We start from the raw sequence: 17,642 nt of genomic DNA, 5'->3' as shown, positions 1-17,642 counted from the left end.
GTAATTGAAAATTGCTGCCGTAAGGGGTCTGGGACCAGAATACTTCAAAAAAATCTCTCTCTCTCTCTCTCTCTCTCTCTCTCTCTCTCTCTCTCTCTCTCTCTCTCTCTCTCTCTCTCTCTCTCTCTCTCTCTCTCTCTGTGTGTGTGTGTGTGTGTGTGTGTGAACCTGACCAAGAATTTGGTTCCTTTTCTGACAGGGTCCAATTCTATCCAGCTTTCCAGTGCTGTAGTGGGAGGGCAGTCATGGAGGCCCATCAAAGTAGTGGAACATTTGTTCCTTTACCTTGGGGCTGCATTGCAGCTGCATCAGTGCTGGAAAGTTGGATAGGATTGGGCCCACACTCTTCTGGATCCCCTTGTCCTCTGATGTATGGAGTGTGTACTGGAAATACAACCTTTTTTGTTGTAACACTGTGGATTTGGAGCAGTGCCAAGAGAGGCACACTTGGCTGCTTGTTTTTAGGTGGGCACAAAGCCTGCCTTATTTCACTGGACTCTCCCTGAGTACTGTTTTTAGATAATATAATACTGCTGGTGTTTTAATGAGAAATGGTGGTACCTGGTCACTTCGCTTCCTTGGGTATGGTTGAGCTCTAAGCTAGTTTAACCTGACCAGTCTGATTGAGCTTTTGTGTGGGTGTGTCAAACACAGCCTTTGATTTGAGAACCAAATCTGATGGGTTCCAATCCATTGCACTTGGTTATGACTGAAAGAGCTTCCTGGAATAATGAGGAAAGGTACGGGATGAGAACTGGGATGGTTGATGTTAACAGGATAGCTAAAGAGAATGAGGTGTTCCCCTTTCCTACTGGGTTGAAAGTCAGATTGCCCTATAGTCACACAGAATAAATGATCTTGTGAACAGACAACATTTAGTAGAACTGTAAACTCATAATATTATATAATAATGATTGATGTTCCCAAGTGTGCGAACATAGCAACTCCATGGCTCCACCTCTTGGCTAAAGCCAATTTTCACTGCAGGCCTTTAGCCAAAACATTTGTAGTGGGGGTCCTGAGAATGCTCTGGTTGTGACAGTGGGAGGCATCATATGCTAATACAAAACAGCAAAGATTCAGCAAAAAAGAGTCAAGTGTGCTTAAAGTTAATTAATTAAATATGTACAATTTTTAAAAGCCTTTTAATAAAAAAGTGCCCCAGTCTTGTCGGTCACTCCACTGCTGTTGCACTCATTATCCACAGCAACAGAAACCAGAAGGCAGATTATTGTTTATTCAGAAACTGCATATTTTTTCCTTAAGTGTCAAAAAGTGGTAGAGACTTCCTTTATTGTTAAAAGCAACAATAGCAAGAAAGCAAGCAAATTGACAATTCCAAGAAGGGACATGGGATATTGTTGAGTACTCAAGGCTTTGCAGAGGCACCCCATGACTATGCCCATGTTTCTAAGGTTTTCTGGGGCATGGTGAGCCACAAACAAGACATCAGCCATTGACAAGACTGTTTCAATATGCACATCCTCTGTCCCAAAGGAACAATTATGGTAGCAACCTCATAAAAGTAGATATATATTAGATCAGTGATTTTTCAACCAGCGTGCTGTGGCACATTGCTGTGCTGCAAATGGTTGGCAGATATACCACGGGAAATTGGGGGAAGGTAAATTATTAGTAGGGCTATTGGGGATGTGAGTTTCCCACTGGTGGCGCAGTGTACCTTGTCAGAACCTGATGGTGTGTCTTGAAAATTTTAGCACCCCATCAGTGTACCATGACATGAGAAATGGTGAAAATCTCTGTATTAGATTATTGGTTATTTAAACCAGTGGTCTCCAAACTGCAACCCACTGCGTCTCCAGATTACTTGTTCAGGCATGAAGCGTCAGTGGCAGAGGCTTTATGTTCTGTACCGCAGCCCTATATTTTTGCTGCCGATCTCGTGCTGGGCAACCTCTTCCACCACCCGTCACCCCAGAAGCCTTTGCACACTGAATACTAGGTGGAAGCAGCTGCCTGGTGTGAGTTTCTGAGAAGATCGGCAGCAAAAGCAGAGGATTGCAGAGTGGAAGAGAAAGTCTCCGCCACTGCCTCACTGAGCCCAGACAGGTAGTTTTGGGATGCCCGTGGTCCGCAGTTTGAAGAAATTTATAGAAATCATGAGCAGCCAACAATAAAATAGGGCACTGGAGAGAAAAGCTGACAAATTTATTATCTTTCCGTCCATCTCCCCTCCTGGATGGCTATGAACACAGCCTCATCCTCAGTTCTTGAGGAACGACTGTGAATTAAGTTAATCTTCGGAAGCATTAACTATCCGGATGGATGGATGTTGTCAGCTATTATTGGGTTCACAGTCTAGCAAAGTATAAACTCCAATTGTTCCCACCCTGTGCCTTTGGTTCTTTTAATTATTAGGCCTGAAGTGTCACATATAAGACTGTCTAACATGACTTGTGGCGTGCCTTCAAGATTCCATATAAATGATTATACTCTATTCACGGCTAAGAAGCAACCACTGTAGTAGGGCCAAGAGGCTGACTCACCAGCACTTGCACCCTGCATGCCTCTACTTCAGCTCTCCTCCCCATTCTCTCTAAATTAGTAGTTCAGGTTGATGTGTGGTGAAAATAGGAAAGTAGAGTATTATAAGTGATTAGGTCCAGATGAACATACCATAGCTGCAGGGGAAATGTATTTATTCTTTTTTAAATGTTAGTATTTAATGGAGCCACCATGAATTGATGGTTTGGAGTTGACATTTTTGGATGGTATCTGCTAGGTTGACTCCCCAACCCACTTGAGCTGGACGCTCTTGCATTGGGTTGCTGCTATTAGTGTGTGGGGAGAGGGAAGGAGGAGGGAGGGATGTGTTTGGCAGCTGCAAATCCAGAAGAGGCTCTGTCAGGAGCAATTTGGAGGAATGCAGTGTGAGCCCTCAGCCTTCTCATAGGCACTCTTGTCACTTCCAATTCCTTCCTCACTAGAACAAAAGTGGCATTGTTGAGACTCCATCCTCCTTACATTTCCAAGGAGTCAGAGAGCAAGTGAGTCAGAGTCTGCGGGCTTCCTAATCTGGCAGGTAGCCTGCCATTTGTAAGCCGAGCTGTCCCTCTGTGAATCAGACCTGGGTGTTAGAAATGGTACAGTGGAATGGATGGATGTGGGAATGGGACAAAGGCACATGCGTACGCATGGTGCGAAGGGACAGACAAGCACATTTGGGAGAAAGTGTTGGTGCGTATGTGTGTAATTGGATGTGTGAATGACCCAAACAAGTGTATGTATATGGTGCAAAAGAGAAAAGGTGCGCATTTGAATGGTTCAAGGAACAGTGTGTGTATGTGTGCAAATGGCATATGTATGGGTGTATCAGTACTCCATTTCTAAAAGTGGGTCCATGAAGATTTTAACCCTGTTGGAAAGTAGTACTCCCTGGAAGCCATTTCTTCATATCCCAACTATATAGCAAGTGAGAAGAATTCTGCACATGTTCAGAGAGTCTTGTTTATTCTTATCCCACACATTCCAGTGTTCAGCCCTGGTGCTAAAAATAACTTCTGAGGACTCACCCGTATTGAGCCCTGGCTCAAACTGATGGCTCAAAGTGTGTGTGTGTGTGTGTGTGTGTGAGAGAGAGAGAGAGTGCATGTGTTTGTGTATTCAGGCTTTCCATTTTACAAAGAGCACATTGAAGCAGCCAGCTACAGAGCAAGGTTGAGTGAATTTTCAGATGGGCACACTCTTTTCTGGAACAAGTTCCAGTCTTTGAAGGGCTGAGTTTGGTAAACCCATTATAACATGAAGCTTTTCATTTTATTTGATTTTGCTGAGAAATCCAAGATGTTTTCTTACCCACCCTCTATACAGTTATGTTCAAACACCCTCTTGAGGGATGAAGACCAGCACTTGCTGCTGACCTGTTTTACCTGTTCGGGCACAGTCACAGCCTTTTCCACTTAAAAGCACTTGGATCAGAAATAAAAAGGAGAGATTGGGCTGTGATATCTCCAGAACCAACATCCTTATTCAGTTTGAGGAAAACAGAACTCCCTGCTCTGGGGAACTGCTGATAATGTAGCAGAGCCAGGATGGTGTAGTGGTTTGGAAGTTGGTCTTAAGACCTTGAAGATCCATGTTCAAATCCCTGCTCAGCCATGAAGCTTCCTGGGTGACCTTGGACCAATCACTCTCTCTCAGCCTCACCTACCTCTCAGGGTTGGTGTGAGGGCAGAAGGAGGACCCATGTAAACCACCCTGAGCTCTTTGGAGGAAGGGTGATATAATAACTTGAAATAAATAATGTAGCAAGTTCTGAAGTGCTTTGAATGTAGCATTAAAAGTCTGGAAAGGAACTACATATGACATGCCCAAGTCTAGGCCTATCTTGGCAGCAATATGTGCAAACTGGGGAAGTGCAGAAGATCTGGGTGCAGTGTGGCAAACAATGACAGGGGATTGGCTGTCTGTAGTCACTGGATTTCCAGGATCAGGTGTCTCCCCTACTTGATGTCCCTTCAGCTAGTCTAGTAATAAAAACCAGAAAGACGATTCTAGCTCTTTAGGTTGTGTTTGTGGTCCTGTATAGCAGAAGTTGGGAGGACAGGTGATGGTACAGATTGACAGCAAAATCCTAATCAGGTCTACTCAAAAGTAAGTCCTATGCTGTTCAATGGGGCTTGCTCCCAGGAAAGTTTGCATAGGATTGTAGCCTGTGTCTCTTAAATCAGGGAGGTGAGCTGTTCAAAGATTTGGCACCAACACCAGTTCAGAATGAGTAGAGACTATAACACAATAATCATACCTGCCTCCTGTTCAGATTGCACACATTAGTTGTACATCTGCACATATGTGAACTTGTCTTTGTAGATTTACTCTAGTGCAGAGCAGACACAGCCAGGATGATTCCCCCCCCCCCAACATTTGTATACCACCCTTGCTCCAAGGAGCTTAGGGTGGTAGGGTGGTGTACATGGTTCCTTCACTCTTTTTGTCCTCACAACAACCCTGTTAGGTAGGTGAGGCTAGAGATAGTGACTAGCTCAAGGTCATCCAGGAAGCTTTGCAGCTGAGAGGGATTTGAACCTGGATCTTCCAGGTCTAAGTCCAATGCCTGAACCATGGCATCATTCTGGTTTAGCATTAGGTGAGGTCAGAAAATGTCTTACAATGCTATTAGCCTATTTAGCAAGAGAGAAGCGTAGCCACATTTTTAAGGGGTTGGATTTTCTGAGACAAATAAGGTAAGTGGTGAGTGACTCCGGGGATTAAAGTGGCCAGGGTGCCTGCCTGAAGAGTTGGGTGGCAATTTCAGCCAGCACCAGGTGGTACATAAATGAAACTAATCAGTGCCACTCACTGCAAGACTGTATTTGCTCAGCTTCCTGGCTTCTCTATGACTAAGCGTGCCAAGATGCAGAGTCAGGCTGAAACTTCTGGCATGCTGTGCAACACATATGTGCATGGAATGGCAGCCTCAGGAAAAACCCGGTCTTGTGTTTCCCGGACTTTAAGTAGCGAAGGCATCCCTTTTTCTGGAGTAAAAGGCACTCTTCACTTTCAATCTGATTTTTAAAAAAATGTTTGAACTGTGATAGATTAAGAATGATTCTGTCCTCAGAGGAGCCCATGCTTTGCATTTCTGTATGACTTACTCTTCTGAATGGTCCTCCTGTTTGGAAAGAGGCCACATTGAAGTAATGACTGAGTCAGAGATGTAATGTGCTGTGTCCTCAAAGAGCTGATTAAAATGAAAATTGAAAGCACACTTCCTTTAAATCTGCGGGGGGGGGGCAGTGTTAGAATTGTCCAAACATAGGGAGAAATAATACAAAACTTGGGGAAAATAAGTGAATTCATCATAGGGTGCTTGAAGCTTCCATGATTTCCTGCCAATCCTATCCCCTGCCATTGGTGCTGATGCAGCCACACTGGCAGAGAGCATGCTGCATCCAATGGTGGGAGGGAGTTTGGACAGCCAACAGGAGGTAAGTAAAAATATTTTTTACTTATCCGTGTTAGGCTGCTCAGTTGCCAGCCATATGAGTCTTCTTGGCAATATGCCTGCCATTTTGCTGGTGTATGTCCAAGGACAGAAAAGGGGCAAGGTGGTCTGGGAAAGAGGGGATAGGATCTAGTACATGCTGACGCCACTGAGATCCACCCCTCCTTGCCCTCCCACCATCCCCAAACCCACTGCCCTCCCCCATGACATGCCTCCACTGCCAGTTTACTGGTCCATTTGCAGCAGCATCCTGAATGGGCATAATGGTGGCTCGGTTTTCATGCCACAATAAAAGGCCTTGCACTGCTGGAGCACATGTTCTGCCAGTGCAAGGCTCCCATAGGACTAGTTTTCTTTTGGCATGCATTTGAGGAATTACTGTCTCAGACTGAACAGTTTCTCCAAAGCATTCCAGATCAATGTGCTGGAAGCTTCATTTCTTGGATGATAATTGAAATCTGTCTGCTGCAAGGATATAGTGAAAGCTGTACCCCGAACACAGTGTAGAATGTGCAGTGCTTTGAAGCCATTGTGGCTGCCATCCCCTTCCTGTGGTTTCAAACCTGGGGGCTGTAGCTTCCTGGTAGAGCACTTGCTTTGTGTGAGAAGATTCTTCTAGGTCCAGTGTTTGGCATCTCTAAGTAGAGGCTGGGGAAGGTAGCCCTGGAGGACTTGTAGCCCTGGAGAGCTATATAGTGAGCTAGATGGACCAATGGTCTGCCCCAGTAGAAAGCTTATGTTCTGTGCAGATGAAAAATGCTTTTCCTCCTTCCTTTGTTACATGTTATATACACATTGCTTTCATTGTTCACTTCCCATGTGTCAAATTCTAAAACAGCTCTGTTGTGGTGGCTGTGGGCCTATACTAACCACCACACATTTATGACAGTGTTGCAGTGAGTCATCTTTGGTTTTATTTTTAGATATACATTTTTTCATTTTCTGCAAATGCTTCCTGTGTTAGGGGAGGGGATATTACAGGCATGCTGCTTTTATGGTAGAAAAGTGTCGTATAAATATATAGAGAGGAGGGAGGGAGTATTTATAGTGGGGAGGGAGAGGGACGGAGCATCATTTACTCCTTGTTCAAAAACTGCCTGGGATTAAAGGAGATTAGTGTTGCTGATGTTGTCTATTTTTAGTCTCTCTGCCCAATCCTAACCAACTTTCCAGAGCTGATGCAGCCACAATACAGCCCCCCTTGAGGCAGCCTCTGCCCCCCCCCCCCCCCCCGCACTGCAGGATGCAGCTTGCATCCCCTTGGCATGGCTGCATCAGTGCTGGAAAGCTGGATAGGATTGAGTCCTCAGTTTTTCAGTGTTATATAGCTGTATATTGCTGAGCATGCCCAAACTGCCATAAAGTGGCAGCTGTATCAAGTCGTAGACCAGCCAGGAATTTTATGTTCTCTCCTGCTATTTGAAGTTTGCGGCACTGGAAATAGCAAAGATCTGGGAAGACTCAGCCATCCCCAGCCTTCAGTACTAATCGTTCCTATGTGTGAGAGGAACTTTGGGGGAAGGTTTAGGGGTCACCACATATTGCTGTAGGGTTAGGGGTATCATCTACCCTCTAAGAGGCTGGCCCCAGATAATAGTTTTTAAGATAGTTGAAAGTGGTTTGTGAGAGGCATGTACACATGCTTCTTTCATGCCACCGATCAAACAGGTTGTGCAGATTTTCGAGACAGTAACAACCCCTGGCATAACCAGCTCTTGAAGATAGAAAAGCTCTATTTCTAATGCATCTTATCACTTTGTTCATGCCATCATCACATCGCTTAGTACATGAGCCTTCAACTGGAGCATCACCCATACCTGACCTCAAATGATCACGTAGACAGACATCATGACTGTCTTTAGGAAAGAGGGAAGCAGAAAAGAGAACAAGAGAGAAGGACTGAGCTTGATATAGTAATGGATGTAAGACAAATTAAGAGCAGATTTCATGCTGCATTTGGATTTCCACCTGAAAAGGTTGGAGGCCACTGGCTTAGTGTGGCATGTTATTCCTTGACAATATATGCTTTTGGTTAAGTTTGTTCAGGACACTAGACCGAATATCCTTGAGTTGTCTAGACCAGGCCAATCTTGAACATCTGCCAACCCTACCCATCACCTACTCAGCTTGAACTTTCAATATGCTCTTCTAGTGTCTTACTCTCAGAAGGGAAAGCCAATTTGTGTATTCAGATGAGTGTTGTGCAGGAGTGATCTCAGCATTCCTCACTACCTTTCTCTGGTCTTCTCCTCAGAGCTCCATGAACCTCCCTCCTGACAAGGCCCGTCTCCTGCGGCAGTACGACAATGAAAAGAAATGGGACCTTATTTGTGACCAGGTAAGATGGGGTGGATGTGGGGAGAGCAGGGATGGAAAAACCTAGTGTGGTGTGACTCGAGTCGAGTCTAGAGTCACCGCCCTCTGCAACTTGACTCGAAAATGAATCATAATGAGGGCACTTTCCAAGTCACTGAGGTACCCTTTCATGACTCTAAAGGACTCAAGTCGCCCTGTCGCATTTTAAAAAGCCAACTGGAAAAAACAGGGCTGCAACTGGGGTGTGTGTGTGTGTGTGTGTGTGTGTGTGTGTGTGTGTGTGTGTGTGTGTGTTGGAGTTCTCTTTAAACACCCCCCTGCTGTCCCTGCCCATCTGTAAACAGGGTAGGAGGGGCTGCGAGAGAGCGGGGACAGAAGTGGTAAGAGGGAGGAGGGTCACATGTGTGGCTTACCAGGACAACCTGATCCTTGGCAACTCTACTCAGAAGTAGTCCCATGCAGCTTGTCATTCAGTGAGGGTTCCTCCTCCCCACCATGGAGGGAAAGTGTGATCGCTATGAATTGCCTCCCCCCTTCCCTGCCTCTTCCCCCTTCCTGGACTTCTGCAGCCAGTCGTAAGACAAGAACCCCCTTGGGCTGCTCCTTCTGCTCTACCTCAGCCAGAGAAAGTATCCGAACACCCATCCTTTGTCCAATGATCATTGGTTCCTTCCTTCCTATGGGAGATGCGCGAAAGAGCTTTCTTCTGCCTCGCTCCTCCTGCTCGGAGGTATTATTAGCTCTTCCCTGCCTCGTGGCTGGAGCCTCCCTGCTGCTTGCCCCGTTGGAGTGATGGCTCCCCACAAGGTTTTTCATGCAGCGAAAACAGTAAGCAAGCACACCCAGACACAGGCAGACTCGAGTCAGCATACGTGGGGATGAGTGCTGAGTCGGGGGACCCTGAAATGCGCATTTTCGCGACTCAAGGCTGAGTCACAACTCAAGTTCCCATCCCTGGGCGAGAGGTTCTTCTCTCTTGTCAAAGCTGCAAATCATCCTGTGACATAGGCCTAAAACTCAAGCAGGACTGCTGTCAGAAACAGCTTTATGCCCCCTTGAGCTACAGTTCCTTGACTTCTTTCAAAAGAGCAGGCCATATTCCCTTCACAATGCATTTTTTAATGCTGGACTGCTGAATTCTTCGGCATTATAGGAATGTCATCTTTGTTATCGCATGATGGATGGATTAAACTTGCAACATCCAACCCCTGTGCGTCACAGGCTGTCTGGGGAAAAAGACTTTGAACTTGTGTTGTAGATTCAAAGATTTTTAGCTCTGGAAAATTTTGATCCGGTCATCAAGGTAGTGGCTAATCCGGTCATCAAGGTAGAGGCTCTGCCTCTTTCTCCTTCTTACCTGCCTAGGCTTCTTGCTGGGCAGGCAAGATGAAGAAGGGCTGTGCTGTCTCAATTACCATACTCACAGTAGCGGTGTTAGAGGGTAAGATGGGCTGCTGCTGTCTCAGTCCTCTTCCCACAAGGTGTTGGGGGAGGGAGTTTCACAACCCTGTCATATGCATGAGTGTTTGCTTATAATGTGCCTAAATGTCTAAGTGCTATATGAAAATTTCAGTTAAAAACAACAACACCAGTTTGAGTGCAGACATGGTCTAAAGGCCAAACATCATGTTGCATTTAAACTTAAAAGCTTCATTAACCCTTAGGTTGCCTTTAGCAGCTATATTAAGGGCCCATGATTTGGGCCATTGTTGGGGGTGGGGGTCTTTAACTTACTCTCCCCCCCCCCCCCCCCAATGATCCTGATCTGGAGAGGGACCTGATTTGGCTGCTGTTTACCCCAGAATAAAAGCTCCAGTTGGCATCACTGGGAGCTTTTTTTCTGGTGTAATTGGTAACCAATTCAGATCCCTCTCCAGATCAGGATTGTTGTGCAGGATGGAGTTAAAGTCCCTTACTGTTCCATCACAGGCCTGTTTCATGGGGGCTTCCTGTTCAGGCTGCTGTTATTTAAAGAAAAACTAAACTCATCAGAGTGAGTGACATTTTAAATGTCTCATGTCATTTGGCCCTAAGAATCAAAATATGACTTGTTAAGGAGGTGGGAAAGGTAAAGTACAAGGGGAGAAGTATGAGTTGAGATCAGCCAGCTTGAACAAACATGTTTTAAGGAGACACATGAAGGTAAAAACAGGGGGAAAGAACCAAAGGTTAAGTGGAAAGACTTTCCAGCGATAGAGAACGGTAAGGGAAAAATAACACAGGCCACAGAATAGAGAAGGAAAGTTGTACAAGATTGGCGTGTGTAGAAAACCAAGGATCTGAAGAGGAACAGCATATAGAGGGAAAATAAGAGGCTGATCTAGAGTAGCAAGATCATGGAGATGTTTGAAAGTAAGTACAGAAACTTAAAGTGAAGGCAAGAAGAGATGGAAAGCTTGAAATGAAGGACACAGATCTTTCTCACATTTGAGCAGCAGGCAAAGTCACAGAAGAGCCAGAACAGAACAGAGCTGGGTGGAGTAGAGGCTAGAAATTGCTGTGCTTTCAGGCTTGGTAGAGACAGGCTTGGGAGAAAAAGCGCATCTGGTATTCAGATTACCAAGAAGAGCAAGCCACCAGACAGGCTTTTAGTGCAGGTCAGGGCTCACACACAGAGAGACTTGTAATGTTAATAAATCAACAGTGGAGACCTTGTTCTTGCAATGATCCGGGCTAGGGTAGGCTAAGCTAACTGCACTTTCAAGGACTTCTCAATCATTCTTTTTTTTTTTTTTCCTCCCCCTTTCTTCTTCTGTCCCCTCCCCACAAACCTTCCAACCTGGAACAGGAAAGATTTCAGGTGAAAAACCCACCCCACACATATATCCAGAAACTCAAGAGTTTCCTCGACCCAGGAGTCACCCGGAAGGTAAGAGCTATGTACCTAATATATAGTTATGGTTACAGAATATTTAAAATGATTTACAGAGTTGAAAAGGTGGCTATCAAACAAGCAAACTGCCTCCCCAGCCCTAGAACAAAGCACTAGCCATTGAATAGGACAGTGATCTCTTGTATGCCTGGGTCAGGCACATTCTATTACAGTATCACTAGAAGGCAAGTATGAGAGAGTGCCGTTCAAATGTGCCTTAACAGGGAATATGTTGCACCTATTATTTGACAAGGTTTTGCCTCTAGTCTACTAAGCTGAGGACCAAACAGCAATCGACAGCACTGGAAAAACAGACAAGCCTGTCTGAACTAGGCCTGTCTCTAGTTCAAAGTCTAGACTCCAAACAGTAAGGCTTTTGGAACCATGAGGGAACTGGTTAACAGTACAGTGGGGCCAGAGGTAAGTGGCACAGTCCAGGGCAGACAAGGACCAGGTGCAGTAACTGGTCAGCATGGCCTGAAGCAAGCTCGGAGTGTGGAAGATCAGGTTCTATATGGCATCAGAACAGGAAAAGGGACCTGAAGCATAGCCAAGCAGAGGGTCTCCAGTATGGCAGGCAAGCTCTGAGTCTGGGACTTCATAAGGCTATGTGGTGGTCCCTGAGTTCAGGTAGTGCTTAGTCTGGTGGCCAGGAATGGGACTGCAGTCTAGATCAGGGGTATCAAACTCATTTTATACGGAGGGCCACATAGCATTCATGATGCCTACTGAGGGTCGGAAGTGATGTCATTAGGCAAGAAGTGATGTCATTAAACAGGTCATAACCAAAATAAACACTTTTTCTCACTTGGGAACTCATTAGCTGCAAAAAACAAAAGAGAAAATATATGAATCTTGATCATATTTCAAGATATGGGAGAGCCCAATTTTCATGTGGGCTGCCCTTTCAGCAGTAACACCTCAGCACTGCTCAGCAGCTGAAAGAACTGAGGGCCATATAAAAAGCTTCCGCAGGCCGCATCCGGCCCCCGGGTTTTATGTTTGATACTCCTGGTCTAGATGGTGCCCTTAAAACACAGAGCTCAGTCTACAGTGCTTTGAATAGACAGGCTGTTTGGTGACACGGGGAAGTAGAAAGGGCACTGGATCTTGGCTGTTGGGAGTCCCTGCTCAACACACACACACACACATGCACACACACACACACACCAGGCTGGAGGGTAAGAACACAGGGGGGGGGAGGGAGTCAGAGAAGTGATAAATAAAGTGATACATAAAATGGAAAGTCTTTGGAGATTGAACGCTTGGATTGCCAGTATCCTGTTTCCGATCCTCTCTGGGCAGAGCCACATTGCATCTATGAACTGTGTCACACTTAGCCTTCCTTTTTCACAAAATCACTGTAGAAAAGTCACAATAGTCATAAAGATGAAAGGGAATAGGGAAATACAAGAAAAAAATTGGTTGAATAGAACACTGTGTTATAATGCACTTAACCTGATGGTTCATCCAGCCCTTCATATGCAGGTCAGGTTGTGGCGGAGAAAAGTAATTATATCTTGCCAATAAAGCATAGTCTTGTGTTTACAGAAGTTCCGTCGGAGAGTGCAGGAATCTACTAAAGTGCTGAGGGAGCTGGAGATTTCTCTAAGGACCAACCACATTGGGTAAGTCCGTCCTGGCCAAGCTTTTGGACCAGTATGCCACATGTCAAGTTGAGACAGTGCCATTCTCATGTGCACTATGTTACATATGCTGCTCTCTGTGACTTGGAGTGGTTTTGCCTCTGCCCTGCTGAGCTGGCTGTAGCAGAACTCTGGAAAAGCAGGTCAGTGTGTAGACGCAACTATGCCTGTAGCCCAGCTCTCAAGTCCTCCTGTCAGTTGTACCATACTTTTTCATTGCCTGTGCTGTGCCATATACATTCTGGTGAATGAGTTGGTCCACAGTGATGTTAAGCTTCTTTGGAAGGTGTGGCATTCTACCACCTGGAGACTGTCTAAAGTCTTAACCAGTGCCTGGAATGTGCTGCTGTAAGAGGTGGTGATGGCCACTCGCTAAGTTGCCTTTACAAGGTGATGTGGCATATTCACAGAGGATAGGACTATTATTAACAGTATTTAACAGTATTTAACTGTTATTAACCATGATAACTAGGCAGAGCTTCCAGGCTCAGAGGCAGTATACCTCTGTATTTGTAAACGACCTTGGGCATCTTTTGCTAGGGGGAAGGCAGGGTAAAAATTGCTTAAATGAATAAATACTGTGGAATACATGTAGACTGGGGCAGACTGTGGGAAAGGGGGGTTGCCTTCCTTTCTTGCTTCTGGTTGGCTATTGTGGCCTATGGTTGGCTACCCTGGGAGATAGGAGGCTGGACTAGAGGAAACGTTTGCTTGATCCAGCAGGATTTGTATTATGTTTTTGTGTTCAGGATGTCCTTCCAACCAGTATAGCACAACAGCAAAGCAATGATCTGGATAGACAGGCTAAACAAAGCCAAAAAGAGGAAAGGAGTCTTGGTTGGGGTCACACAGTATGCAATTTGCCAGAGGAGAGAAGAGAGAGCTGAACTTGTGCCTGTCCTTTCAGTTGATGAGGCCACACAGCGTTTGATGAGGCCCTTCATTTTGGCAGTAATTGGAGAGGATGATGGACTGTGACCCCGGAGGCCTTTTCCACTCAGCTGCTGTCTTTGCGTGGGGGAGATAAGGCCACTCTGATTTGATGCTTCCCCTTGCCTGCAGACAGAGGCACGAGAGGCCCCTATCCTTTGAAAGGTTCTCATGGCTGCGGTTGTGAACTGGGAAACATTCCCCTCTCGCCACCTGTCCTGGCTCCAGCTGGAAGGGAAACGCCGACAAGGGCAGGAAGTCGAACTGTTCCTGTCCTTGGTTTCTGGTTGCTCTTGGGTGGGAGTTCCTCAGGATGGCTGGGGCTGGCACAGGGAGTGGTGCTAAGTCAGCAAGACCCTTGGGCGAGGCCTGAGCCATGAATGAGCAGCAATCTGGGCGTGTGGAGCTCAGGAACAGCAGGGAGGGGGCTTGCCAAAAGCTGGCATGAGGAAGAGTATTTTGGAATATTGCTGGGACTTTGCACACGGGCTGGAGGGGGGAAATCTACAATGGGGAATTATAAGCATATGCACTGCTGGAAGGAATCTTAAGGTTATCTGTTCACTGCACAACTCGCCACTCCCAAATATTCCTGCCAAAGTACCTCTGCGGCCCCGACTCTGATTATTTGGATTATAGCAGGCGATGGACTGAAAGCAGAAGGACAAAAGTGCACTGACCCCTAAGGATAAGGGACATAGTCAGTAGGACACACCCAGGAAGGTAGCCAGGTCAGCAACTACTGAACGGACAGTGCTTCTAGTATGTGTAATCTTGAACATCGTTCGGCATCATTGCCAAATATTGTGCTGTGGATTGCCTTCTTTTAAAGTGACTGTAAAGGCCACTGTCAAGGATATGTTCTGTAGCAAATATGAGCAGCTCGATCTTCCTCTCTTTTGACAAGGGAGGGGGAAGACCATGTCATCATCGTGTTGCAATTGCCACTTTAAAGAAGATTAATATCTTTGGCCATATTTATGACAATGATAATTATGATAATGATAAATACGATCTTTGGCCATATTTATGTGCTCCTTATAAGGTCCCTGCTATGTGGTGCTCTGTTACAGCTGTCAGCCTTGCCGCAATCCTGTAAGATAGGCAAATATTAGGGTCTCTAAATTGAAATTGGGGAAGGGAGTGTTTGCTGAGGCTGGGGGGTTCAGCTGTGAACTGAATGGACTTAGGCAATGGACTTTGGCTTTTCACCTTCAGCCCCCCCCCCCATGTGTAATACTGGAATAGCACTGGCCTACCTTTTAGGACCGTTGTCACTCTGACAGTGTTTGTGAATCACTTTGAGCATTTAGGAAAAAAAGGACTGTGTAAACACCAAGTAGTATTATTGCCAGACAGAATTTGTTGTGAGGATGACTAGGATAAACATTGTTAAGTGCTATGTCACTAACACATACTTTAAGATTATTTATAGTCGTCTTAATAAATCACAGGCTTAGCTCCTGTAAGTCACTAAGGGCGCAATCCTAACCCCTAATGTCAGTGCTTTCCAGCACTGGCATAGCATTGCCAATGGGACATGTGCTTCATCCTGCAGTTGGGTGTTACTCACGGAGTCCTCCTCAAAGTAAGGGAATGTTTGTTCCCTAACCTCAGAGCTGCATTGTCCTTATGTCAGTGCTGGAAAACACTGTCATAAGGGTTAGGATTGAGCCCTAAGAAAGGCAGGAGCTTTGTATCCATGGATTTTTCTGAAAATAGGCAGTAAATCTTTCCTGCTTTGTGTCATATACATGGCAGTCTCTTGAGACGACACCTATTTTGTAACAGCTGAACATTTGAGGAAGATGGATAATATTTGTGCCAGTGTCTGTTCCCTATATGCAAAAGTGTAGGAAATGGTATTGACTGCTGTGTTCAGCACCCTGAGAATTGTTTTTCCCCCAAGAAACAAACAAGTTTCTGGTCCTAAGGCTATGCAAATAGGCTTGAAAATGTGTGAGCAATGTCTGCTGAAATAATGAAGTAGGGGTAGGAGCAAGGTAGTGGTGGTGAGCAGGACTTCCAGGGGCAGTGCCAGAGCTCCAGTGCCAAGCATGCTAGACATGTGCCACTCCCCATGTCTAGTAGAAGCAGAATAAATTACTCAAAATAAAGAAAATTGCACTTAATTGCTTGATTTGCATAATGTGTACAGGAGGTGGAATTCAGCTCTTCATGACATGGAATGTGACCTATTTTGATACAGAATTTTGAGCTTTTCTTCACACAAAGATGACAAGAACATAACCTAGGAAGTGACCCTGTGTTGGATACTGATAAGAACCTTCAGTAATGTGTTGTCTGGGGTGGGAAGAAGAGCAGGCTCTCAGGCTGAGATCCTCAGTTTGAGAATAGGAGTGTTCATCTGTGTTATGCAGATGGAGAGCCTGTGTCTGCCTGCCTGCCAAGTGTCCTAATCTGCTACAAGCAGCCTGCATCTTGCTCTTGAGAAAAGCCCCTCTGTCTTTCTGAACCTCATTTCAATTTCTTGTAAACAAAAGTCTCTCCCATTCAGCTAAAGCCTTTTGAGGAAGGAGGAGATTCCAGAAACACAACCAGGGTGGGCATATCTGAAATACTGCCAGCCAACGTTGTGTTTTTTTTTTCTGTGCTTTTAACTAGCACATACAAACACACAGAGTCACAGTTCACTTGCTCGAGTCAGCTGGAGCTATATTTTCACCATGGGCAGACCCTCCCAGCATGGCACTTTTTTTGCTCCTGTTCCCTGCGCATAGAATGGAGTCATCTGGATTGTGCTGGCTTGAATTGTGGATGGTGATGGGAATCCTGCTTAGTCACAGAGCCCTTTAGGACTTTCCATTTCTGGGATTCTGTGTGCTGCATCCACATGCTTAGTCCATCTCACATGCGTATGTAACCTTGCATATGAACGTATAAAACCCCTTTATACTGTCAGGCAATTCATCCTCCTAGCCCTGTGCAGAGTATCAGACAAAGGTCTTGGAGATCCCCCAGATTGAGCTTGGGATCTTCTGCATGCCAAACATGTCTCTTGCTATTGAGCTATGCTCAGAGAATTCAAGCAAATCCATCTGCAGATGGATTCAAAAATATGTGTTCAAAAATATGTTTTTGAACACAAATGTGTTCACAACACCCTTTTATATAGGGGGATTCATACAGGGGAACATATACCCACAACCCCCCTTCCTGTACCTGATAACAGCTAGGACTGGATTTGCCTAAGGCAGCTTCTACTCCAACCTCTGTGCCCCTTCACCTCCAGCAAATGTGTTGAGGACCCTAAAATAGCAGCCACTGGAGTCAGACAGGAAATGCACTGGGGGTGGAGGCTGGAGTGCAGACAGGCAGGAAATGGGCGGGTGCATTGCTCCTCTATCCCAAAGAGAGAGAGAGAGAGAGAGAGAGAGCATAAGCACAGTTCCAGTGTCCAGTGATTGATGGTCTAAAATCGCATTCAACCATAACTGATTCTGGAAATAACACACACTGAACAACCAACCTTCCTACTGATATGTGCATCCTCCCTCATATGATGTACTGATTTCAGAGTTGCTATGTATAACTCACACATATGTAAGCTCTCTCACTCTCTCTCTCTCACACACACATGTCCCATTACTTGATAACGTTCTGCATGTTCATATTCTCTCCACGCAGACTAGGCTCTTTGTGAGTCACCTCAGATCCACGTGTCTTTTCCTGCTTTCACCAGGGACAGCAAGGAAAGATGCCTCTAGCAGGCATCTTGGGGGCTGTGGGGCTCTCAGTGAAACCTTCTCTGCCCTGCTGTGGAAGATAAAGCTGTGCCAGTTGTTATATTTACAGGCAGCTGGGGATGCTGCAATCTCTCCATGACACACATTGGGTGGGCCGTGGCTGGTCTCTCTATAAATTTATCATCTTCATCTCTCTCCTGTGAACC

The 17,642-nt window shown here is 45.6% G+C and overlaps 1 protein-coding gene across 5 annotated transcripts in view; it reads left to right on the top strand.

The window, feature by feature from the left end:
- The window catches only part of FMNL3 (formin like 3), a 106,230-nt gene that overhangs the window by 37,630 nt on the left and 50,958 nt on the right, over positions 1–17,642 (top strand). For all 5 annotated transcript variants that reach the window (XM_066615729.1, XM_066615727.1, XM_066615728.1 and 2 more), the window contains exons 2-4: positions 8,220–8,303; positions 11,070–11,150; positions 12,705–12,781. In XM_066615729.1, coding sequence (XP_066471826.1) covers positions 8,220–8,303; positions 11,070–11,150; positions 12,705–12,781 — 242 coding nt within the window. The remainder of the gene's footprint in view (positions 1–8,219; positions 8,304–11,069; positions 11,151–12,704; positions 12,782–17,642) is intronic.

Source organism: Tiliqua scincoides, chromosome 2, assembly GCF_035046505.1.
Source record: "Tiliqua scincoides isolate rTilSci1 chromosome 2, rTilSci1.hap2, whole genome shotgun sequence".
In the NCBI taxonomy this organism is placed as follows: Eukaryota; Metazoa; Chordata; class Lepidosauria; order Squamata; family Scincidae; genus Tiliqua; species Tiliqua scincoides.
Note: the sequence above shows the minus strand (reverse complement) of the source record. Positions and strands in the feature narration are given on the sequence as shown.